Source organism: Gallus gallus, chromosome 27 (genome assembly GCF_016699485.2).
Source record: "Gallus gallus isolate bGalGal1 chromosome 27, bGalGal1.mat.broiler.GRCg7b, whole genome shotgun sequence".
In the NCBI taxonomy this organism is placed as follows: Eukaryota; Metazoa; Chordata; class Aves; order Galliformes; family Phasianidae; genus Gallus; species Gallus gallus.
In genome coordinates this window covers 2961431-2987237 of record NC_052558.1, presented here as the reverse complement: position 1 = coordinate 2987237, position 25807 = coordinate 2961431, and the positions used below count along the sequence as shown (strand labels likewise).

The window sequence follows — 25807 nt, the reverse complement described above, 5'->3', positions numbered from 1 at the left end:
CCAGTCAGCTTCACAGCTGCTATTAAAACCAATGTTGTCTAGTACTGTGGTAACACCCACCATGAGAAATAAAACAGTTTTGTATTGCAAATCTGTGTGCAATCTTCCTTGCTAAGCCCCATGAGCTCCAGGAACAGCACGGCACTGTCAGGACACGGCAGCAGAATGAAAGTGCACCTTTTGGGAACTGGTTTTAAGCTGAGAAGTCTTCAAACTGAAGCAAAAAAACAACAGATACGACGCAGTACAAAATAGTAATTATTTATATTTTCCAAAAAAAAAAAAAGTTAACAGCTATTTTGAAACTTCTTCCTTGTAAGAAGAGTGACTAATAGAAAGGAATAGGACTGGCTCCTATACAGTCGGCAAGTCAGGTACAAACAGTTGTTAAGAATCATTTAGCAACTCAGGACAGGGACTTCTGACGCAGCTATCATGAACAATAAAATTTCTCCTTTTTCTTAAAAAAGAGGGAGGAGGGAAATAAAGCAGGGAAAAATGCCAAAAAAAACATTTTCCACAATATCTAAAAACAGTAACCGTTGTTCTTATCAGACAGCACACTCCGAATCAAGGATATTCTAGTCCTTTCAAAACCAATACAGACTTGCCAAAGGCTGCCTTCAGTCTATTCACATCCTCCAGAACGCACAGTCTCTCAGTCCCCTTTCACTTCAACCTGTCATTTTATAAAAGGTGTTTTTTTTTTTCTTTTTTTCTTTTTTTTTTTTTGCAATTAACATACAAGTGCTACTAACAGAGAAACTGATCTTCTTGTTGCTGGATGGCAATAAGGAGTTACACAAACGTCCAGTTTTTAGCTCAGCTGGAAGGACTTAAATTCTCTTTTTTGATATAAATACTACTGGAGCTCCCATCAGGTACTTCCTTTCCAGAACCTCACTGGAAATTCTTTTTAACCTCTCAACGCTCTCTCCAAAACTAAAACGTCCTCTTGCTCCAGGCATCTGACGGTTTGTTCTGTGCTGCCAGACGCAGAGATGTTGTTTTCCCCAGTACCACTACTGGGTTTATTCTGACATGGATCGGCACCTAAACCGAACCCTTAATTGACTCAGCCAAGTCGAAGGGAACACACAGACGATGCAGCGACAGGGATTCATTAGGTTGAACAGCCCCAGAGCCCCAGGCCCACCCTCCCCCCTCTCCCCAAGTTACTTGGTGCTGTTTTAAAAAGTCTGGGTGTCACGAAGCAGTCTCTTCCCCCCAACAACAGAGTATAAGCTCCACAGATTTCGCTGTCTACCTGGTGGTCAAGGTTTGAGCAGCAACAGCTGATGCTGCTTCCAGAAAAACACGTGGTGTTGCGAGAGATGGGACTTTAGGATTGCTTCAGTCGCTTACGTGGAGGTCCCAGAAAGGGACACTGTGCAGAGGCCAAAGAGCGATACGCCTCAGCCACCAAGTGAGGATGTGATACTACCATCGACTTCCAGCCCGATGTCTCCATGACATCAGAAGCATGACTAGAAATAAGAAAATAAATATGAAGTTACTGAGTGGGGACAGAAAGGATAACAATTAGATATTTTCTCTTTCTTTCTCTTTCACACAGAAGGTGGTGACGCACTGAACAGGTTGCCCAAGGAGGCTGTGGATGCCCCATCCCTGGAGACATTCCAGGCCAGGCTGGATGTGGCTCTGGGCAGCCTGGTCTGGTGGCTGGTGCCCCTGCACATATCTATTTTCAAGCCCACTGCTCAATGTGGTCCTTTTCAACCCAGGCCATTCCATGATTCTATATTTTCCACATGCTTAAGATACCCAACATTTTTAGTCTACTGTTTTAAGATTGTATGCTGGACAGTCCTTCAACTCACTAACAGACATGACTCCAAGAGGATGACAGAAGGAACACAATGCTCATCTATTCTGACCCTGAGCATACAACATTTTCGATCAATACAGAAAGTACTGAGAGAAATCATGTTAACTAACAGAATTAAGATGTTTCTGGACATCAAAGAAGATGGCTGTGACTACCCACTAGAAGGTCTGTAGTAGTAGTAGTTGCAATAGTCCCTAAATATGAGGGACTAGCTGATCTACTACTACCTAGGAGTTCTCATGACTTTTTGAAGAAATCTGAAATATCTCACAGAGATAGCTCTACTGTATACTGAACAGTTCCAGTAGGACAAGACTTAACAACCCCTAGGGCAATGGCACTTCTGGAATGCCGGATAAAAGAAGGATCACAATGGGAGAGCTGTAAAAAACAAAAACTAAAACTGAAAACGAGGAGAGTCTCCTCTGCACGTGATTGTTCCTGAGTGGTTGCATGCCAAAACATGAGTAAACTTACTAATTAATGAAGTCCACCGCTTGAGTTTTCAGTTGATCAGCACTATGTAGGTCAGCCAGAATGAGGATCTCAGCTGCATTTTCCACAGACAGGTTACTGCACAGTGCATCCTCACACATCACCTTCAGACGTTCCAGAGCATACTGCAAAACACAAGCCAAAGTACAATTACAACAACAACAAAAATCTATTCAGCTTGAAGTTCTACTTGTGCTCCTTTACTCTTCAGTAACAAACTACTCTACAACGCTAAACAGACTTCTTCACCTTATTATATGAATCTGAACTGTACTCAAAGAAGTAGTGATCAGCAAAAAAGGAGAAGCAATATGCGCCCACCCTGAAGAAAGCAATGGGGAAGAAGCATACCCACCATAACTCTCATCCCAGGCTCCTTGTGTTACAGGTTTAACTGGTGCTGTGTTCATGCTTTGAAATGAGTAAGTATTAAAGGTGATTTGAAATGCTGCTTCAGTGATTTCAAAGTACAGAATGCTAAAACCAAATCTCATCTTCACTTTATTATTGCATGACAGTTATTCTCCAGCTTCAGTGGAGACCTAATACTGAATGCTCCATAGGTGTTCCAGTGATGTTTAGGCAGCTTTCACTCAGTTCCTTTGCCATTAATGTTCTGCAATTTATGACCACCCTTGCTCAAGTACATGCTACTAGTTTAATACTAAAATACCACACAAACGCCCCTGATTTCTTGTGGCTATCCATCTGGAAACAAAACATCACAGCTTGTCTGTAAAGCCATAGCAAAAGCCCTACTCTAGCTTCACTTTCTACACTGAAGCGTTTACACCATTCAATGGTGCATTAACCTCAACTTTTCCCTCCACGTCCACAGCTTTGGGTTGGATTAATTATTTGAGAAATTCGAAGGATATGCTTAGAAGAAGAGTACCTTCTAATAAATTTCACACACTATTTTCTGCAGCACTTTAGTCAGTATTGAAACAAGCAAACACACACCAGATTTTCAAAAAGGTCTGTAGTCAGAAAACTGTAAGTCACTTGTCAAGAAGCAAAGGCCAAACTTCAAACCTCAGCCTTTTAAAATATTATAGGTGGGCACTAAGAGACTGAGATACTTCTGAAAATCTTGGTATGTGTGATCTGATTATGGAGCCTCTTGTTCTTTGGATGAAACACAGTATTTCTGAATAGTCTCAATCCCATGACATTGGGAGTACCCTCCATATTGATCGCAAGGCTTTTCTGGACAGCTTCAAGATGCCATGGTATACCAATGCATGTTCTTCACTGTGTGTTGCCACACTCCAAAAAGATACCAGATTTCTAAGGACTGGTCTGCCAGCCTGAACAGGGGGTTGGTAACCAGCTCCTCTGCATGATGACTGGACTGCCTGCCATAGGATAAGCACTATTACTATAAATTAATTTTATATTCTTATTGAGATCTTTATTCTGTTACGATTAGATTTAAATGAATAATTTTATATTATATAAACATCTTTCACTTAAGACTCAGCAATAATAATTACGTCAATTGAGGCATGGCACTCATAACCAGGACGGTTTTCTCCCATTGGAACATCTGAGAAGGCAAATCAAATTTATTTCATCTGTATCAGTAACTAAAACAATTTCAAAGAAGGGGCAAACCATTATGTTACTGTCTGTCAGTAGCTTAAAATGCAGTAAACAAAGCTTAAACTATTCCCTTTGTAAATTGAATATCCTCTTCCATGCATGTACAAATTTTACTTTGATTTTCACTATGAATATCTCAACTTCTAATTACATATTTGGGCAAAAGTAGCTATTCTGGTCTCTCAGGTATCGAGATTTCCCCCTCCCCTTCTTTCTTAATTACACTAAAGAAAAAAAAGAGAGAGAGAAAAAAAGCCCTACCTAATAGCATTCCTACTCCAGAGGCTGAAATAGTATCTCCTGGGTTCAGAAGACGTGTTTTGTTTTGGTTTTGGTCTAATTACTTATTTTCCCCAAGAGGTAGGAGGAACTCAGAAGAAGCTGTTTCAGTCCCTTGAGTAAATATTAGATGCTTTATGTGCTTTCTTGAAAGATTTTTTTATTTCTGCTTTTAAAAGACGCACAACGAGTTTAAAAGAAAAATCTACATTAAAAGCCAAGAAATTCAAAGTTAAAGCCTACTCTGGCCTTAATGTACTGCTTCTTGCTTACACTTGTCTCAGTTAAAGATGGTATGTGATCTCTCAATCAATACTCTTTAAATATTGAATAAAATATGTGGCAATTATAATAATCAAGCCAAGAATCTGCCTGCATTATTTCCCATTTTAATTCTAGTTGCAGTGGCCTAATAACAGCACACGGAGCATTTCACCTTTAAATCAACATTTCTGATGAAGCCCAGGTCCATAGTGACAGGGAATGTAATGGTTGTGCAGTGGTTTGCGTGGAACAAGGTTACATGCATCCACATCTTAAAATCCACCACCCTATCTGGAACCCACAAAAGAATCCAAGGACTGAAGAAGCACGGAGACTGAACTACGCTCTCACCCCCAGAGGTGGTCCCTCCAGGTCAGAGTTGAGGCACAATGGCAGGGCAGTGTGGAGGATCTTGCACTGCTGCTACCCGTGCTGAACCTGTTCGATGGATAAATTCAGGACTTAGTCTCCAGTGCTGTCAAACTGGCATCTTTCACCAGCACTAAGTTCACTTTTAAGAGAAAAAAAAAAAGGAAATAAAAATTTGGTTATATATTATGAATTTTCACTGGTTAATATGGCTCACTGGCCAGCAGAGCACTCTCTTCCGTCCTTGGTGCTGCAAAGGGAAGGAGGCAGAGGCTGGATGGTTGGCAAGGCACTGTGCCTGCTACACAGGGACTACCAGCAGCCTTCAGTCAGAGCATCCCTGGAACCTCCCTGGCAAGGAGCCTGCAAAACCATTACAGGTTAGGCAACAGGGCTTCCTCCAGTGCACCCCTTGTCTCCACAACCAGCAGGGACTGCCACTGCAAAAAGAAAATAAACAACAAGACCTTCCCACTCTTGGCTATCCATCACTTTAGAGCATCTCTTGAAGCTGCTGATACCAGCCAGACCAGAAGAAGCAGCAGGCCCTGTCTGCCAAGACACAACACCGCTTTTGAGATTTGGTAACAAACATGTTAAAAAAAATATTTTAAAAAATATTAAAAAATTGAATTTTTCTTCTCACTCCCAGCTCTTATAGATTACGTTGAATAGCAATGTTTTCTGAAATTTAAGAAAAGGTCTTAAAAATGAGCAGTAGAGACTGATATTCCTGGTCATTATATCTGATGATATGCAGCTATACATCTAAGGATCTTAAATGTATCTATACTACATTCAAGTTTACTTATAAGCCACAACCAGTTGATATTACAATTCAAAGAAACTGCCCAACCACAACCATCACATGAAAAGCTTACTACAGGAATCAGAGAGCTCTGAGTAAAGCAAGGTACATGTCATTGCTCGTTCTCTGAACAGCCGTAAATCCCAACTGTACCTTGTCAGCAGCTGCCAGCAAGTCATCAGCCATTTTGTCAAGATTTGGTGCCTTCCCCGTGTAAATAAAGCACATCATTTCCTTAAAAACTTCAGGTTCCACATCATTGATTTCAACCCGATTCTGTATCAGAAAAATGAAGCTTGTTAGAATTCTGACAAGATGCTAAAGGTTCTACCCAAGATCTTTTAGTATTCAGAGATTTGCTACAAACTATTCAGAACATGACTTAATTTAAAAAAAGAAAGGAAGAAAAAAAAAAAGGATGGAATAAGAAAAATTCTGAGTACTGTACATCAACTACTTCTCCCTATCCCACCCTGATCTCCTTCCCCAGAGTAACAAAGGTAACAGTTGCCTCCTTGATCCCTTCCTTCTCCCTTCAGGGCAGCTGAAGCAGAGACCTGCATCTAATGGGAGAAAGAGAGTTAAGGAGGTGACAGTAATCACAAAAGCCACCTAAGAAACTTAACTGACCAGAGATGTGAAGAGTTGACCAGAGGGTGCTATTCATTTAGCTGTTCAAGTTCTCCTTTCTTAAGGAACTTACCTTTTTACTCTCTTCCATCTCATGCTCAAACATGGCGCTGAAAACTGGGGAACGTGCTACAGCAGGGGGGCAAAGAGAACACAGTGAGAGATAAGTCTTTTGCTCTTCAGGAGGAGATGAGCACAGTGTGCCAACACCTCAACAACTCTCCTGCTACTTAATGCAGAAAAAAATTCCCATAACAGATAGAGCAAGCTGAGTAGAGCTGGTGAAGCATACAGATTGTGACATCGTGTCACGTGGCCAGAGTAGCTTCATGCTCTGAGAATGGGTATGCAGGGATGTCATGAGGCCTTTCAAACAAGGCCAAAAGAGTACACAGGCAGTGAGATACCTTTCTTGATCTACTAAGAAAATACTCTGGTAATCTGGTAACTTCTCCTTACAAGTGCTTTAGTGATACATTATAGTAGAGTACAGACATTAAGGACACCTCCTACTGTCCTCTTTGTGTGGAGAAAGCGGGCAATTAAAAAAGGAGTAGATATGTCTTCTTGCAGCAGTTCACAAAGCAATCTTTTACTACAGCTCTGCAGTTAAAAGAGCTGCAGAAACCTCATTTAAAGGAGTAACACAAAAAACACCTCAGTATTACAGTACTTCACTTGCTATTATTGTTGTCCCCCATCCTGCTAAGGCCCATCCAACTCAGTACTGACCTGCTAGGATGGCTTTGTGAGCCTGGAACTCCTGGCCTGCAACACACAGGCAGCAATCTGTGAAGCGGGAGTTCTCCCAGAGTCCTCCCAGCTCGTCTGCCAAGCGGCACTCTGGTACCTTCACCATGTTCATAGTGTTCTGGCCAGAGATATTTACAGAGTCCTGTACCACACTCACCTGGAGGGTAATAAACAAAGAACTCAACCTCCACACTGGAAAACCATTTTCCTTTCAGGAATTTTTAAACTGTGTGCATAAATTAATGGCACTTTCATGCAGGTTCGCAACAATTTTTTGATGTGCTTTCCTAGAGAAATAGAATTCTCTTTTTCTGTTCTTATAGACCTCGTTCCTGACCTATTTTTTTCCTTCTATCAACAGCCTGAAACCCTCCCAGATCAATAATGCAGTACAGAGAGCAGTACAAATGAAAACGAAATATACAGAGCAACCACTGCATCCATACATGCATGCAAGAGCAGCGTCTGATCAGCGCAGGACATTCTGAGCACCCCAAATGCTTTTCTGCTTCTGGTTCAGCACTAGAATTTCAATTTCTTGAGTTCAATGCTTCCACTGCATTGAAAAAGAAGAAATAAAAACTGAATTACAAAAGCAACTTTATGTCAAATAAGGAGGAGATTTTGGAGAAGGCTGGTAAGATTCCTGACCACCTGCTCTAAACTAGACATGGCTAGGCAGAGACCATATGCAGCCAAACCAGCTGACGAGTAACCTACGCAAAGGGAACAGTTAAGAGCCTATTCAGCACCAAACCATTATTGTTAAACACGCAGTAAATCATACGCCTTCTGTAGCAGACCCAAATTAGAAGAGATCAGAATGACTAATACTACCCTGCTATAACAAAGAATAAAAGAACAAGCTGATTGACAAGGAAGCATATGGGAAACCATTTGCTGGATTTGCTGTCAGGTTCAGGTTAAATTTCAGTTCTATTAATAACAATGGCCAGAGGAGAACAATGGGCAGCACAGGAAACTTCCCAGTTAAGCAAAAGGAGAAGTAAATTATGAAGGGAGAGAGATGACAGAAGCACCTTATTAGGGAAAAACTGCTGACAGCACATATCCCAACTCTTGGGGAAACCCCCAGTGGGTTTCTGAGGGCGGGCACTCTTGGGTATTCCCATGAATCTTGCACAAATGCTATGATACTCAAGAATGAACAAATACCAGCTGCTGCTTGCCAAAGGGCACTAACAATGATTAGGCACAGCAATCGAGAGAAACGTAATATTCTTTGTCATTAATTTGACTGCTGTAACATCTTTTTGCCCTGTAACTTTTACTAACAAAGACTCAAAGACAGAAGAAGCGATTCAGACTCATTAAAAAACATTTCTAAGATGCAGATCCCTTGGAGTCCAACCCTGATCACAGACTCACCAAAAAGACCTGCAAACTGTCTCAAATCAACAAGTAAACCATCTTTGTATATGAAACAAAGTCCATTATCAGCATTAAAAAAAATTACTACATGGCTTTTCATAAAGGAGTTTAGACTGGTAGACCTGAAGCAATGACCAGACTCAGATGTCAAAGCAATTAAGGCTTTGCTTAAGCTATTAAGCACTGACTTAGCAGGGAAATTCCCAACTCCTCAGAGGAGGACTACTGCTGTAACTTTGGGAACTCTGTTCTTTTTTGGGATTCATCAGATCTTGTTCACCTACGATGCCGGAATATAATTTAAAGAGCAAATAGTTGTGCAGTTGAGATATGAGCAAATCAACCCCATCTGCAGAACAGAGGTGCAAGATTCTCCAAACTGACAAGCAAATGAGGTCAGACTGGAAACCATTCTCTGTCTTAACAGCATCTTCAGCAACACATTATCTGAGTTCAGAGCTGCCCTGTGCAGAGTGCAGAAGGTTACTTCCTTTAAAGATTAGTAAAGCAAAGAGAAGGTGCGGCAGAGTTGCTCAGCAACCTTTTGGTCTATAGAAAACCCTGATATATCTCCACATAACAAGTGCCTCATCAAGTACTGCTAACAAAACGCGCTTGTTGGAAGTACAGATGTAGCAGCACCACTTGGCACCTGCGGCCAGCAGAGAAGTGTTAGGAGAGCATATGGTACACCAGTTTACATCCTAAGAGACTTAAAAAAAACAAAAACAAGCTGTTGAAAGTTCTCTCCAAACTGTTTCCAGACAGCATAGCTCTCCCCTCTAGTATCGCTATATAAACTTAAGACTTTTCTAATGTACACTAACCTACAGAACGAACTGAAATAGAAAGCAGAAGATATCCAGGTCAGGTGAAGCAAGCAGTGGGTTTATTCCTCATCCAGAACAAACAAATATGCTGAGCTGAAGCATTTGAAGGGAGTAATTCAATAGAAAGTGGATTTCATGTGGTACTGGCCGTCAGCACTACTGGTGGATTTCCCTTCTCCAGCGTTAATTCTTGAGTTAACACCACAATTTTGGGGTCTGCAGCTGATTTATCACAAACTGCCAAATCTAAGGAGGTGTCACCCAAGACACTGCTCTCTTCTTCCCCCACATTGCTATAAGTGTTAAAGAAGAGCTCCCTCCATGAGAGTAATGGTTTAAATAAATGACTGAATGAATACAAATCCATCAGGAGATGTTTGCTAAATTAGGTATGTGTGCTTTTATGGCAGCCAGGCAAAGCTACAAAACAGGCAAAACAAAAAAAGCAAACAACATAACCAAACGGCCATCAAACAACTTGGACCGAAACACTCTTTTCTATCCTGGAAGAACACAGCAAAAGAAAAGACTCTACACTCCCACAAAATACGCTGCAGGAGATCTGAAGACAGGACAACTTCTTCTACCTGTACTCTGGCAAGAGTTACAGCTACAGGAGGTATTTTGCAGTTAAAAAGACAAGAGAAACAGACACCAGCAGCTCAGGAGACACTAAATTAGAAAGTTTAGGTTTCCTCATCAAGGCTTCTGAACATAAATATCTATCTTTAGAAATAACTGCATCTTCATCTGAAATCAGTGAAGTAAGACTTTTATAAGAAGTTGTAGAAAATAAGACATGTAAGAAAATGTAGACAATAAACATCAGCTGTGGTTACTGTGGAATTCATTTAGCTCAGCTTTTTGTTTCTGTAAGATATATAGACACACAACGGGAAAATAAAGAAAACTTGTCTTTTTTACTCAGTAGGCAAGTAACAGGCATGACAACTTCCACTATACAGCTAGCACTTGTTATTAACCTAAGGAAATTTTAAATTATGGATGGTTAATATTATTACTTCACTACTGATTTAATAATCAAATATGCTTAATCTCTACTATCATCACAGGTAAAAGACATCTAAAGTAGCAAAAACCAAATGGAAGTAAAACACAATGAATCACTCATAGAAAAAGCCACCCCAGTCAGAGGTACACACACAAGCAGACACAAATAAAATCTAAGTGTTAAATAAACAGCCACTGCTCCTCCTGACTCCATTGACGCCTTAAAAGCAATGATGAAAAATAAGGTCACATCTACCTGAAGCAAATGGAACTGCTATTGTTTCAGCAGCAGAGGAAGGCTTACCTCACAGAATAGAGTGAGTTTGTCATCAGGAAGAAGTCCATTGGCTTCATCTAGAAGAAAGTCTCTTCTAATAAATTTTTTGAATCCCCAGTCCTTGCCTTGTACAAATCGATACGCTCGCTGGCTCTCTGAAAGAAAGACACAGTGCTTCAAACAACAGCTGAACGACTTGCTTGATCAAACAGCAAAAGACAAACAACCAACCCCCGCAGATAGAAAGTGTTTTTACATACCCATTGCTTTTGTTTCTTCTCCTTTAGCATTCAAGATGGAGAATTTGAACTTTGCTCGAACTTCACTTTTTGGACAGCTCACCAGCAACAGATAGAGGGATAGATAATCTTTACTCTCCTCATCCAAGCCTTTAGGGTTCACACGTAAACACCTGTAGAAGCAGGCAGCTGAATTAGAACAGGAACAGCTTTTGGCAGGTCATTCACAGCTTTCAAAGGAAAGGCACTGTGGAATTTTCATGATAAAATGCACAGTCTTGATTACCAACCACTGAACAACAAGAAAATAACAGACAGCTCAACAGTGGAACTGTGCTTCACAGTCAGCCTCAGGCTACATCTTCAAGACAGATATTAATACCATAGTAGTAATATGGGTAAATCATTAAAAAACCCCACAGGGCTGGGGAAGAGAGGAGGTATATATGGGGGTGCAATTTTACACACCAAAAAGCATTGTGCAAGACAACTTTCAGAGAAGAAATAGTAGGATAGAGGCAAAAGATTCAGAGAAATGCAAAATTTCTTATGACAGTTAAAATTGCAGAGGAAGCAACTCAAAAGAAACACATGATTTCTAAAATAGCTTCTCAAAAACAAAGCTAGGGGAAAAAAAAAAAGAAAATTACTCCTTGGTTAAGAAAAGGTAGTAAATGCAGGAGAAGGCTAACTCATAAGCAGTTCTATGACCTGAAACTAGACACACAATATAACAAGCAGGAGAAAAAAAAAAAACAGGCCAAATGAGCAGCAGATCAACCACAGTGACAAAAATCAGAAAGACCAAGGCAGGAGAAGGAAATCTGACTTGCAAAGGTTATAAAATGAAGTAATTTAATAACAAAAAGCAGTCTGAGGAAAGCACAGGTCTGCCACCCAAAGGAAGGGAACACAAATCATATCTCGCACACACACAGCCCTAAATTCAATAACAGTGGATAGCTTGCTGCCATCTAGGCTAAGGAAGTTTAAATAAAAATGCTGAAACACTTCCAGAGGGAAAACAGGAAAGGTTTTGAAGGACTTTAAAAGGGTAAAAATGTTGCCCTTAAAAAGCAGAAACTCTTGGGCAAATGGAAATAGAGAATACAGAGATTATAGAAGGAACTATTGTAAGTCTCTGAATATATAAAAAGCTGCCAAGAAGAGAAATAATAGTAGAAATAGCCCGAAACTGCAGGAAAGAGAATTTAAGAGTGCATGCAAAAATTAACTTTTTAACAACATGGTGTATTAGAGGCTGAACTGGGAGGCTGAAATAGAGCTTGAATACCCTGGCTGTGGACTCTCACTGGCTTCCAAGAGCCTGCCAAGACGAACATCAGTCATTTAAGACAGAAAATAATTTATAACAGATTATTAATCTTCCATGCTGTGCCTCTGCATTAAGGCAGGATGCAGTCTCCCTTCTAGCTGCAGCATCTACAATTTCTGATGTTTTCCATTACACAAGGAACATTTCTAATGGTCAGATCCTCACATTTGTTCTGTGCCCAAACACTGTCCTGAAGCAGCAGTACTCCCTGCATGTGCATCCAAGGAAGCCAGAATTTGTGTGCAGCACAAGGTTTTTGTGTTTTTTTTTTTTTGAACATACTTCTCTGTTGCAGACCCCCAGATTCTTCCACACAGTTGTACAAACACACTGAACCTCACTTCTGTATTCCTTACCATTTGAGTTTATCATTGGCTCCAGATGAAAAGGTTGAGCTTTTGATTACCTCACCCATCTCCTCTCGGCAGAAGCTGAAGTTGTTTATGGTCCACATGTAGGAAAACTTCACCACTTTAATCTTAAAACCGAGAATAAGAGGTGGTTTAGGGCCATTAACTTTCACTCTGGTCATAGAAGACAAAGGTCTTCGAAGGCAAAAACTGAAATCCTGGAAGTTGCACAGAATCACTTGTGTAACAAGTAACCTCCAGACACAAGGGAAGAGTCTGGAAATAGCTGGCAGCAGTAGCTAGACCAACAGAACTCCTCCTGACACGTCCACACTCCAACATGGTTGTCACAGAACAATGACTTCTCATTGCCATGGTGATGGCAATGCCCACTGTTACCAAATCCCACATTCTCTGAAAACCCAGACCCTCCATTAGTTTTGAACCAACCTCTTGTTGCAGGTTCTAATTGTGCTGCCTCAAGAATACCCCAGCACAGCCCAGTCTCACCTGAGTGTAGCACCAGCTTTCTGCTACGGGTCCACTCGACATTTCTGCCGGAGGAGGAGGACTCGGCACCCTTGACATCGCCAGTTTGAAGATTAAACAGAGTGTCACAACTCAGTGGAAGAAAGTTATGCTAGATCTTCACACTGTGAGAAAAAGAGGGAAAAGAGAACAAAAATGAAGCCAAAACTAACAACAAAGAAAAAACTTCCAGACCGCTGCTAAAATTCACTGCATGCAAGTTAAAGCAATCATGCTTCCTATGTTTTTTCTCTCTCTCCCCACACTTTCAAAATAGGTTGTATTACACACCAAAACATTTGGAAGCGTTCCCATATGTTTCCTGAGGTGGCAATACACCACCACCACTTAGTTTTTCAATATGCCAGCTCTTCATAGGAATAAACCTAGCCTAACATTTCCTTCAAGGAGTTCAAAACCAGGAGACTATAGACTTGACTTGGGATTTACTGCTTACCCTGAGGCTACCACTTGAACTCAATACTTACTCCTTACTTTCATGTCAAGAGTCTCACACCAGCAGACCAGACTCTCTTAAGAAAGGCTCCCCTCAGTCTGCACTTCAGTTCACAGCCACTTACTTGGGTTTTGAGTTATACTCACCTGCAGAAAGTATGTGACAATACTGGCACAGAGGTATAATCTAATCTATATTTATAATATAAAAATGAGTGATTTGTTTTGGCTTCATCCCCCCTACCCCCCTTTTCCTAAGGTTTAATTTTCTTTAAAAAAAACCACAAATGAGTTCATGCAGCCATTGAAACAGAGATACTGACTTTCAGTTGCTTAGAAATACATATTTGACCCTGTAAAGATGTCTACTTAATCAATGAAAATGCATCTCCCAGAACAAAACTTGAGGACGAACAACTCCCAAAGACCTGAACCCTTGGCTCTGCTGTCAAACCACACTGCTCCACAAACTTCTTGCACTTGCAGTTTGTGCTATGGATAGGCAATGAGGAAAAGGCTTAAACAAAACAACATTCTAAAAAGGGAATGTCAGTATTCACCTTAGGTACTTGCTGCGGGTTTTATTACATTAAAACTTAAAATTACCTCCAAAGAAATTCAATTAAACCACTGTGCCATGTGCCAAACACTATGCCTAAATTAGCAGATTCTAGATGTGAATACTTGGCTAAACTGCCTTTCCACATGCAACGTTCAGTCTTGCCTCCAAAGGCATTTCTTTTTCACCATCTCCAGCCACAGGATTTGAGGATGGACAAAACCTGGAACTGCAGCACAAGCAGCAGATAACCCATCGTGTGCTCCCTTTGGCTCCGGATAGACACCTTTCTGTTGGTTTTAGATGGCAAGCAGGAAAGACCCAAGATCCTGCCTTTCCCTCTGGGTTCACAGAAGCACTGAACTCCAAACTGAGGCTGTCTTACTGCTCTGTTCATATCAACCTACAGTACTGTACCTATCTGTTACAATGCACAGGTTTCCCAGTCACACAGGCACAAAGAACAGGGACAAAACTCAACCACCAGAGGAGAACAGGCAGCCAGGGAAAGGATGAAGGACTAAGCTCACTGAGTGCAAACCTGTCTGCACACAGGGCAATGAGATGCTAAGCCTGAAAGAAAGGGTTGATGAGAAGAAAGCATAACGAATAAAGAGATAATAATAGGATAAAAGAGATAATAGGATATGATGTCAATTTTTAATCCCCCCCCCCCTTTTTTTTTTTTTTTTTTTTTACCCTAGAACATAGTTACTGCCTGACATACCCAGACAAAACAGTGCTTGGAATTAAAGCCCAGAGTTCCAAATCTGTTTGGTTTTCTCTCCTTGCAGGGATTCAGGCACAGCTGATCACTGCAGGACACCTCAACGCTCCAACAGCTGAGAGTCATCAGCCACAACTGCATGGCAACACCAGGGTTCTGTTCTGCAGTGATGCCACAAAGCTGCTCACCTGCACTGGTGTCAGAGTGATGATGAGTCTGGTTTACTTCCACATCAGAGACTTATCAACATCAGGCAGTTTTCTGCAGGAAAACTTAGGCTTCCCAGTGCACTGAATCAATTAAGCAACAAAATTAACACCGAAGGTGATTACAGAGACCCGCTGGAGTCTTTAAGCTTTCTCAAAGACACTAAATTTAGTGGTAACACCTCAATTCTGGCACAAAAAATCAGGGATTAATGAGGAGTCATTTGCTCCTATGCTGTGATGGCACATTGATCACGGCTGCTGGAGCACCCTGAGATGCTGAGGACTTTCCTGGATGCAGACATAGCCCTGCATCCCCATGGTGCCCAAGGAGCAAACTCCCTAAGACCACAGCCATCAGTCAAATAGCTGGAGAAGTCGAGAGATCTTGAAACTTCCTGAAGAAAAAAAAATCAGAAGTTTTACAGATACTTTCTGCATTTCCACTGGGTTTTAAGATGTCTTGAAGTATTACCTCCATCTTCGCGAAAGAAGTTTTAGAAAGCTGTGCTCTAAAGGCTGGACAAATGCATGAGCTTAAGACACACAAGACTATTTAATTTTCTATGAGTAACTGTCACTTCTATCTCTTATGTCCTTTCCTCCCAGATGGCTTGGACAGGCAGGTGGTAATAAAAGTTGTGACAGCGTGCTAATAGAATTGCTGCATGCCAGCACATCATTCGTTACCCTTTGAGAAAGGCCCAAAGGAGACAGAGGGTCTACATTTTAGAGATTTCCTATTATTTGGAAAACACTTCCAGCACAGTGTGTCAAAGCTTTCTGCAGACCTTTGGGGAGGCAATTTAATACAGATGAGAAAAGAAAATGTTAAACCAGAACATACCCCTAGCTCAAACCATAATAAAATAAATACAATATACTTTTCTCTTATTTTTTTGTAAAAATGGCAAGGAAAGATTTGCCACTTGCCTTGCTTACCAAGCACACACACAGGTTCACTGAACACAGCCTTAGGAGCGCGCCTTAGCAGTGCCTGTGTGCCACTCCACCCTCAAACACTGACTAGCTCTTCTGGTATGGACCAATATTAAATACATTTTAAAAAGGAACAACAGCTGACTTAATGCACTCCATGCATGCAGTTTCTGAAATCAGAAGGCACCCCCCCCGGTGTTTATTTGCTCATGAACACTTAATGCCTTACCAGTTCACATGCCTTTAGTAACAGCCTGGCACCTCTGAAGCAGGAGCTGAGCAGAAAGTGGTGCAGGCAGAGGTTTTAAGATGACATTTCGTAAACAGTACTGATATCAGAATTCCTTACAGCCAGGAAAGGCAGGACAGACTTGAAGGGATAAATATCAAGTCGGGAAACAAAAAACAAAAGTATTATCTTATGGATCCCTAATAGCCCATGTACAGCCTGCAAGTCTCTTACTTTCTTGGATATCATCATTAACAACACTTTTTTTTTTGGCATACAAATATTAACATTGCTGTTATTTTTAAAAGAAGAAAGAGTAAGTTTTCACCTCATTCACAACCACTTCCAGATGAAGAAATTTCCTCTAGGAATGAGAGCCACACCAGGCCCTTTTCAAGCACAGGAAATGTCCCCTTGCCACCCAGTCCTACTAATTACCTCCTGACTTAGCAGCCATACCCAGACATCTCGGCTCAAAACTCCATCCACTGTAGGGATCAGCAGTCAACACAGCAGCAGAGATTTGACCCAATAGAGCTGGGGATTATCAGCTCAACCAGTAACTCTAGACCAGGTCTCAAAATGACTCAGTTTTGCCAAAGAGCACATTAATTTATTCTCAAGATAAGTTAATTACCTTTTAAGGAACCACTAGCTTACAATAGAAGATTTCAAGTATATTCCTTTCCTGAGAGCATTATTCAGTGATAGCGTGTGTAAAACAAATGTCCTTCAATTAACTGTTTCAAAAATGGCTGTTTGCTTAACAGACAAGCAACACTATCAATGACTATCCAAGAACAGACCCAAACCACCCAAGAACTGCAGGACATGCAGAGAAAAATGAGTGAGACAAAGATAATAGAAGCAATAAAACAAGTGGAATGAGAAATGGAAGCACAGGAAAAGACCATTATCTTCCTGCATTCTTCACAGCCTTGGAAAGGACAATGGGAGGACTCAATCTGCTGCCATAAGGAAGGAAAAAAGGCAGGTTAACAGAAGGAGCAAGGTGGTATGCAATGCCATCTAAGCAGTGGATGAGGCAGTTTTCAGATTTTAATGCATATGCTAAAGAGGACGCTCTTTTCCTGCTTGGAATACCAGAGAGGAAAGCAATGATGGGCTCAGCAAAGCCTCCCAGCCTGCGCTAATGGCTGCCCAAGCAGCACTGATTACAGCCATCACATCACACCTGACATGCAGCAGGAACCTTGTGGGGTTCCAAAGGCAGGCTGAAGTTGGGCCCAGGGAAACACAGAGCTTTCACAGTGGTGGTAGAGGACACTGCTCCTTCAGTGCCATCAACTCACAATGACACATGGAGCTTCGTTTCAAAGAGTTAGAAAATAACAGACAGGAAAAATCTCCATCATAGCAGAGAGATGGGAAGGAGCGAACTGACATTCAATGGAAAATGCTTAACAGGCTGAAAAGCTCATAAGGTCTCATTTGGGATGCAGAACACATAGATAACCTGGTCTTCTGGAAACACAGTACAGGAGATCTCTCCCAGAGCTGAATGTCTGTGCTTTTCTCTTCAAGCCACCATTTATCAGTCCCAATTCTGCTTGCAAGCTGCCTCCATTACATCGTTAGCAGCATTCAGGATCTTGGATGGGCATCTTCTGTTACTAAAAATACAGCCTTTCATTTCACTATTATTACACCAAAGTTATTATTACACCCAAATTCATGAGGTCACAGCAGGGCCCTCTGGACACTGCATGAGAAGATGACTTTGATGCAGACACACACACACACACCCCTCCATCCAGTTTATTCCAGATAATTCACTGCAAGTCAGTTATCTAGAAAAAAAAAAAAACAACTATTTTCTACACAATTAATACAATAGTTAGAACACACCAGAACTCAGTTACTAAAATTCCACTTCAAAAGATTCCAAAAATAAGGGATTTTTTCAATTCTTGGAATGTTTAATTTTTTTTTCCTCCTAAACTAATTCTTCTGTCACAAAGGAAAAGAAAAAAGGAAGGAAAAAAGTTGGTTCATCTATAAAAGTCATCATTTGTACGAAACTATTAGAGGATGGGAAAGGAAAGAGGAAATGAAACAGAGACCACTGCCAGCAAAACATCAGCACTGAAAGGAGAATCACAACTTTTACATATATATATATATATATATATATATATATAAATAAGAAAAGAAAATAATACCAACGTTATTTAGAGACCATCTACCACCTCTTCCCCTCCTCTCCAAACATCAGATAAATACCAAACAACCAAAACCAAGAAAGACAGATGAAGTCAGGAGTAAAAAGCAGCCAAGAGTCCTCCAGATAACCATCTCCTTTGTAACAAATCCTCCACTTAACGTTTCTGCTCTGCAGTCATTACATTAAGCTGTAGCTTTGCCATTCTTCTAAGATTGCTCTGAGTAGCATTTGAACAGATGCAGAAAAGTGTATCCCCTTTAATAACACCTCACCCCAACAATAAATTACCCAAAGTAGGCTAGAATCACATCCATATGCAGAAGTAATCACGTTCTTAAAAGCAAGCATACTCCCCTTACTGTGCTTTTCACCTCCGTTCTTTTCCCTTCTGCCAATCCCTTCTTCCTTTCATCAGGAGACCCGTTACTCCAACACCAACTTCAGGCTTCCACAGCCCCGGACTCGAGCACACTTCTGCCTTCTTCATTTTAAAAAGGAAGATTTGGTTACTGCCTATAAACACTTTTCATTTAGATTATGCATTGGTGCACTGTACCAAGCTGCACTGGAACACTCCAATGGGACTGCAGGTCTGATCTGTAAGCCACCAAGACCAAAATCCCCTCCAAAACATTTAATTCAGACCAAACATCCAGCAATACAAACATCTGGTAGTCTTCATGTAATGTTTTCCAGTTGCCATCTTGCACTAGTATTTCTAAGAGCTTATCAAAATCAACCTGAGCTGAAATGCTGTCTCTCCCACTATTATTCTGGAAATTGAGCTTTCAAGTAATAAATTTAGAGATTACAACACGTGGCAAAAACGAGGCATCGAGTTACTGAGTCCTTTCACCTGCTTGTAATTGCAGCATGACTTCGAAACCCTTGTAAGAATTACTTTCAGTGCTAAACGTAAAGATTGAGTGAGTGCCAAAGAGCACTCACATGAAACCACCCTTACAGATCAGCGTGAAATCCCACCTTTTTGGAGATGCCTGAAAATAAAGCCAGCAGCTTGCTTCATTTCAGTAGAAAGCTCATACCAGAACTGATTCCTAACAGGTCGTAAATAGCACTGCAAACACTCCTGTTTGCCTGTCCTGTTGGGTGATGCTTCTCCCACACACGTGTCTGTATGGGTAGGAAGAGTCCTTTGCTTTCTTTTTTTCCACTTTGCTTAAGTCTTTTCTGTGAACGGATCAAACATCAACATGAAAAGGCAGAAATAGAGGGAGAAAATGAGAACCAAATCCCAACCAACTTCCAGTTCCAAAACAGCTTCATTTTCCTCATGAATCAGCACTATGTTTTCTAGAGAACTCATCACACCCACTTCAATAAGGCATGCTGGTGCTGCTAGCACCACTTTAATAACCTAACTCACATTAACATCAAAACACTCACATCTGACCGTAAATCACACTCTGAAAATAACCCAATCATGGCATTCGCCTACACCCCTATTTGAATATCCTCACCATTCAAACCCAAGATTATCTAATTAGTAAGACAAAGAACAAAGAAAAATGTTGGTAGCTCCGAGATTCTATATTTAGTGCATTTCTAATAGAGGGAAGAAGGACCACAGGCGGTGCTGCATCTCTGTTTGTATCAGTGGCACTGGGGAAGGAGGGCAGTGAGGTACACTCCTGGCACTGCGTTTGGCATTGATGTTCATTTGTGTTTTCAGTGCAAACTCCCAAAGGAAGCCTCTTGGAACAAACTTTTTGTTTTGGTCATGCATTCTCAGCTGATGTTGGCATAAGCTATTTATGGAATCTTTTAAAAACAAAGGGGAAATATAAAAGTGCACAAAAATAAATTCCCAGAAGATACATAATTTTATTTTCCATCTTGCAACAACAAGTCACCCTCATAAGCTGCTTAAAACCCAGGCTCACAGAACCCACAGTTACTGCTGCTTTTCATTCCTTCCTGGTTCCCCTTCCACCACTGTAAATAACACTTCAAGAAGCCTTCCTACTATTTTCCCCCATCAACAGCAAAGCTCAGTGAGCTACTGGGTAATCTTATCCAAAAGAGAAATATCAGTTACCTGCTACAAGAGACAAATAACATGGCAAATAACAGAAGTTATTTGTTGCTATCAAGCAGCACCACGACTTCTATCTCTTTCAGCTTTGGTAAGGTGGGCTCCCAGCTCAGACCAGGACGTTGCAGAACATTTCAGGAAGCATCTGAATAAATATTTATAACATTTAAACTTGGGTCATTTCCCTGTCATCCCACTCACTGAAAAGCAGAGGGCTGTAAGGCAAAATTCAGCACAACAGCAATTTTCAACACTGCTGGACTCCAATGCCCATACACACTGTATTCTTCTCTAGAAGCAGCAGCAGCAACAGAACCAGAAGCCAACAGGAAACCTTAAGAAAACAGTCTGCATCTCAAATGCGGCAATGAAATATCGTTCCCTGAATTTCATTCACCAGCCACAAGTACTTCTAGGAAATCCATCAAAGCGACGTGTGTGGTTTTTAATCACAACTTGTTGAGGTCAGACACTTCTACAGAGATGCAAGTGAGGAAACGAAGGCCCCAGTGTAGCTGTTCTCATTTTGAAGTGTTGGTCAGGACAGGCAGCCCCAGCAGCTGCTCTCTGAGCACACAGGGAATACTCTGTGATGCTTCTACCGTAAGATAATAGATTCTTTGGTGGGTTTAAAATATATATATATATGGCAACACTCCGTAACAGACAAAACAGTTCATCTGTAGGCATGATTACAGCCAAGTTAACTGAAAACTTTTACATCAATGCAGGCAGCGTCTGTTCCAGCCTCTTTATGCAGCAACACTTGGGAGGCAGCCAGGCAGCTCCTCTGCATTGCTCTACAGCAGCCCCAGACTGAGGGTGTTTGTCTCCACCCGCTCTCCAGTCTCATTGCTAACAGCATCTCTGAGCTTCCTCTCAGACAAAAGCAAATCCTCTATTTTAAATCAAAAATCAGAACGAGTTGAAGGTTTCAGGAAGGCCTCACTAGTTTTAAAGCCTAAGCTGGAGAAACAAACTTGATAATCCCATGAAGGCCCTCACTGAAGTAATCCACTGCTGCTGAATAAAGCTGCTGTATACAATTATGATCTGAGATACGATTTGCTGAAGAAATTTCTCTAGCAATGAGAAAAGAGTAAGTGCAGAACAGTAACTAAAACCACACTTACAAAGCACATTAATTAATCCAGGCACCTGATTGAGTGCCACAAGCAAAATTTTACTTCTTGCTTGGCTCTGAGATCCATAACTTCCTCTCCAGTCCACCTCCATTTCCCAGGTTGTTTTGCTTGAATATCAGTACTTGCCACAGCCCTAGAGAGACGCTCACCTGTTAGACATGCTTGAGAGATGCTTGTTTATTGAGTAAATATGACAATTAGTTCTGATGGAAAGGAGGAAAAAAAAACCCAACCTGAACAATTATACATTGCTGTTTAAGTGCAAGAAATCTTTTCATGAACTTCTAAGGACCATCCCAACGTACTGATAGTTATAAGAGTTTAATGCTCAAAGTTCTGCAGCTCCCATCAGGCTTTTCAGACTGATGCTGTATTGCTGTGTTTGCTGTCACATACGAAAGCATTCCAGCTGTAAGTGAAAGAGTGCCACGTTAGCTCCAAAGAAAGAGCAGTGATTCACAGAACTTCAACCAGCAGTCAGCAGTTTAAGTATACCAGCATCCAACTACACGCCCTACATAAATTTACATATCCAACAACACAAAATGTTTCTCAATATGTAATAAATTTAAGTGTACTGAGCTCCAAACCTTCCTATGTATTTTTAGAAACATTATTACTGAACTTATGAGGTTCTGTAGTATTAAAAATGGTTATAAACTAGCATATTTAATAGTATAACATTCTGAATACGAGACACTTAAAGGCATATCATATACGAGGGCATATCTTTTTGTGGGTAAATGATTTGTTATCAGATATTGGCTCAGTCTTTTAGCACTGACACTAGTTGATATGATTCACAGCCCAAGCATCACATCAGCCCAATTTAAATGCACGACACACAAAGCCACACTGCCAGCAAAAGCCATTTTCCAAGTGCACAGCCATACAACACCACCACAACACAGGCTCTGCAAGGCCAAACAGGTTATCTCCAGAGTTGTAAGGCCAACTATGTCTCATGGAACACAGTGGTGCCACTCCTGCCTGCAGCCAAAGGGCTGACTCACAGAATAAAATGAACTCCCAAGTTTTTTGGGGAGCATTTGCTATGCAGTCTGTGGTTCTGCACCTTTTTTTTTGTCCTAAAAAATGCAGAGGGGAAAGAAATAAGCAAACAACATCTGATGGATGCTCTAATATTCAGGTATGCATATCAGCAAAGAGGAAGAGAATTCCAGAATCGCTCCTTCCTTCCACAAGAGAGTTCAGGAAAAGGACACCTGAGAACAGAGACTGAGAAAGAAGTACTAAATGTACCTACAGATATAGTTTATAAAAACAACAGCTTCTTCTCCTTCTCAAGGGAAGCATATTACAGTATGAATACTTTAATCTCGTGCTGGTTTCCTGTACTGTCATGTGTTCCCAGACCTTGGGACAGATGCTTTACTTAAGTCTCTGAGTACTCTTCATAAGACAGAATGAGGGAGCAGCTCATCACCTGAGAATCAAGAGTTAATACCTTCAAAATTCTCTCCATAAAGGGCTTAAAAAAAATAAAAACCAACATATTTTTGTTGTATTTCCTCTCTGTGCCGAGCAGAAAAATATCAGCAGCAAGAGGTAGGAACAATACAACAGGATCTTTATATAATACTCTAATTGTGCAGAAAATTATGCTAGAACTAGGAGGAGAGAAGGGGTTTAACAAAATTACAGCAAGTATTTTCAAACGGGAACCTAGGAATGCAATTGCTAACACAGCAACAGCTCCTGATGACACAACAACACAACATCTTTGCCAGCTGTGAGCTGAACTTTGCAGAAGTAAGGAGCAGGAATGAAAGCAGGTAGTTCCAAGTTTACAGGCCAGCAGCAGAACAGCACAACACTGAACAGAAGGGTGTGCCAAGAACAAAGCAGGGAAGTCCCTTTTGCTGTTGAAGTGGATTGGTGTCTGGAAAATCACAGAGGGCAACAAACTGGCTTCACAGTGGTGCTAACACCAGCTCTGTCCAGAAATTAACCCCCACCATCCACACCCCAACGGTCAAACTGGCTCAGGGAAAACTAAGAGGGAATTCTGGTGAACGGAATTGTCCTTAACATTCCTCAGGTCTAATACACCCCACAACAGCGCCAGCACTGATACCATCTCCACATTAGAGACCACTTTCAAAAGAAGTAACTCTTTAAAAGGCTCAATGGTGGTTTAGGAGCAGTGGTGGCACTGCTCAGTGAGACCATGTGGCAAAACACAGCTATTCTGCTTTCCTGCTGTTCATTATCTGCAGCTATTTGCAAATTCTGGAGGTTTTGGGGAGGAAACGTGTGGTCTTCCAAAAGCAATAAGGATACTCAGCTTTAAATCAGGATATCCCACTTGGCAGTAGTTTTTATGATCCCAAGGCAGGTACAGTTGTTTTGTACGACTGTCCTCTACTGATACAGTGACAGGATGACAGCTCCTGATGTACTCCTGCTTCTCCTGACATCAACACCCATCCGTAACAAAGTACCATAAATAAAAAGTGGTTTTTATTCAGGTTACAATGGAACAAGTGACGTAAGGAAATCTAACCAGAGGTCAGAAAACATCACCAAAAAAGAAGCAATCCTGTTATGTGTCTCACTCATTTGGTTTTACATCATTTTACTCATTCTGTCTCATTAACCTTTTACTAATTTGGCTTTTTTTTTTTTTTAATAACCAAAGAAAGAGCTTTGCTTTAATAAAGCACAAACAAGAGTAAAATTCTTCAAGCTTTTACAGAGTTTTACACCGAACAACTGCCATAAAGTAAAATAAAAAATGGCAAGAAAAGATTTTCTCCCATATGTACACCTATCTAATAACAGCGAGAGACAGAAAAGAAACAAGAAATCCCCTCCCCACCCCCCAAAAAAACCCCAAACATCTGGGTTTCACAGCCAGCTTTGGGAACACCACGAGATTCACACGTTCCCTTTCTAACACCACCTATCACAACCAACACAGCTCCTGCCTACAAGCAGTGCCCCACCACCTGCAGACCCCACTCACTGAGGGGGCACACCGGGCCCCGCTATCTGCACTCCCAGCTGCCCTCCGTGCCTTCCCCGCACGATGATGCTGCACCATTGAGCCCCACGAGGCCCGAGGCCGCACTATGGGCTCTCCTCCTCTGCAGCTGCGCCCCACGCCAGGCCGGGACCTGTCAGCCCTTTATGGCGATGTGTTCCCACCTCAGCTTTTCCAATCCTCGTTCCCTTCCACCCACTCGTGTTCCTTCACGCAGCTCCCCATACCCCAGCAGCCTCTCCTCGGGGGTCCGCATAACTTCTCCCACTCCCTCGCCCCCCCCTTAGGCCCCGCTGCCCCCCCCCCCCCGCAGCACCTCGGCTCCTGCCCCTTCCCTCAGCTCTTACCTCTCGACCCGAGAAGCCCCTCAGGGCGGCAGGGGGAAGGCAGAGCGGCCCGGCCCCGGCAGGTGCGGCGCGTGGGGACGGCTACCCCCGGACTCTGCCCCCCCGCTCCGCAGCCGGCCCCCCTAGGAGAACACCAGCAGCTGGAGCTCACTATTTGGCAGCATGTCTTCCTCCTCCGATTGCCCCCCCACACGCGCGGCGGCTCAGTATTCCGCAGGTCCCCGCAGAAGCGCACTGCGCAGGCGCCGACCTGACGGGCAGGATATGGCCGTTCCCAGCGCTCCCCTCCCGACCGCGCACGCGCACTGCGCCAAACCCGTCGGCTCGAGGCCACTGAGCGCACGCGCGCATTCCCTCACACAACACCCAGCCAAGACCGTCCGGCTTCCTCCTGCGCAGGCGCACTTCGCCACCGCTCTGGCTTCCGCGCATGCGTGTCCGACCCCGCCCCGCCCGCTTCGCCCCCACAACGGTTCACTTTCTGGCAGTGCGGTTGCGCATGCGCTGTATGACTCGGAGTCCCCTTACGTTTCATACCTCACTATTTGGCAAGGAGCCACTCCTGTCGCAGCGCCATTTAAACTGCCGGCGGAGAAGCTGGGGGTGGGGGGGAGGTTGGGGGGGGTGGCAGACCTGGGTGGGTCCCTCACTTCCCAGCAGTGCCGCAGGGCCGCCGCAGGAACCTGTCGGAAGCAAGCGGCGGGGGGACGGCACTACCTTCCTCCCATCCCTGTGGCGATTTCCAGTCCTCACCCGATTCCTTTAGCTTCTTCCCCCGCACAGCCCCCTCCCACCTCACCTGAGACGGACACCACTGCCTGCTGTCCCCTGCGGTCTCCTCATACCGCCCTACACTGACACATCCGGGCTCCCCACTACGCCGCCTCCCAGCGACGCGCCGCCGCCGCCGCCACGGGGATCACTGCGCATGCGCTC

The 25807-nt window shown here is 42.4% G+C and overlaps 1 protein-coding gene across 7 annotated transcripts; it reads right to left on the bottom strand.

The window, feature by feature from the left end:
- Nucleotides 1-245: 245 nt before the first annotated feature.
- SPOP (speckle type BTB/POZ protein) lies at nt 246-25792 on the bottom strand. 7 transcript variants are annotated; one of them, XM_015299467.3, is made up of 10 exons: nt 25409-25792; nt 12998-13140; nt 12494-12615; nt 10823-10974; nt 10590-10717; nt 7032-7209; nt 6373-6428; nt 5823-5945; nt 2327-2469; nt 246-1487 (listed from the first exon to the last, which is right to left on the bottom strand). In XM_015299467.3, the coding sequence occupies exons 2-10, from the start codon at nt 13073-13075 to the stop codon at nt 1343-1345; spliced, it is 1125 nt and encodes a 374-aa protein (XP_015154953.1). In that variant the 5' UTR covers nt 13076-13140; nt 25409-25792; the 3' UTR covers nt 246-1342. The 7 variants fall into 7 exon arrangements, with proteins under 7 accessions (XP_015154953.1, XP_423281.2, XP_015154952.1 ...); XM_423281.8 differs by having other exon boundaries at nt 25671-25792; XM_015299466.4 differs by lacking the exon at nt 25409-25792 and adding an exon at nt 24872-25118.
- Between the last annotated feature and the right edge of the window lie 15 nt (nt 25793-25807).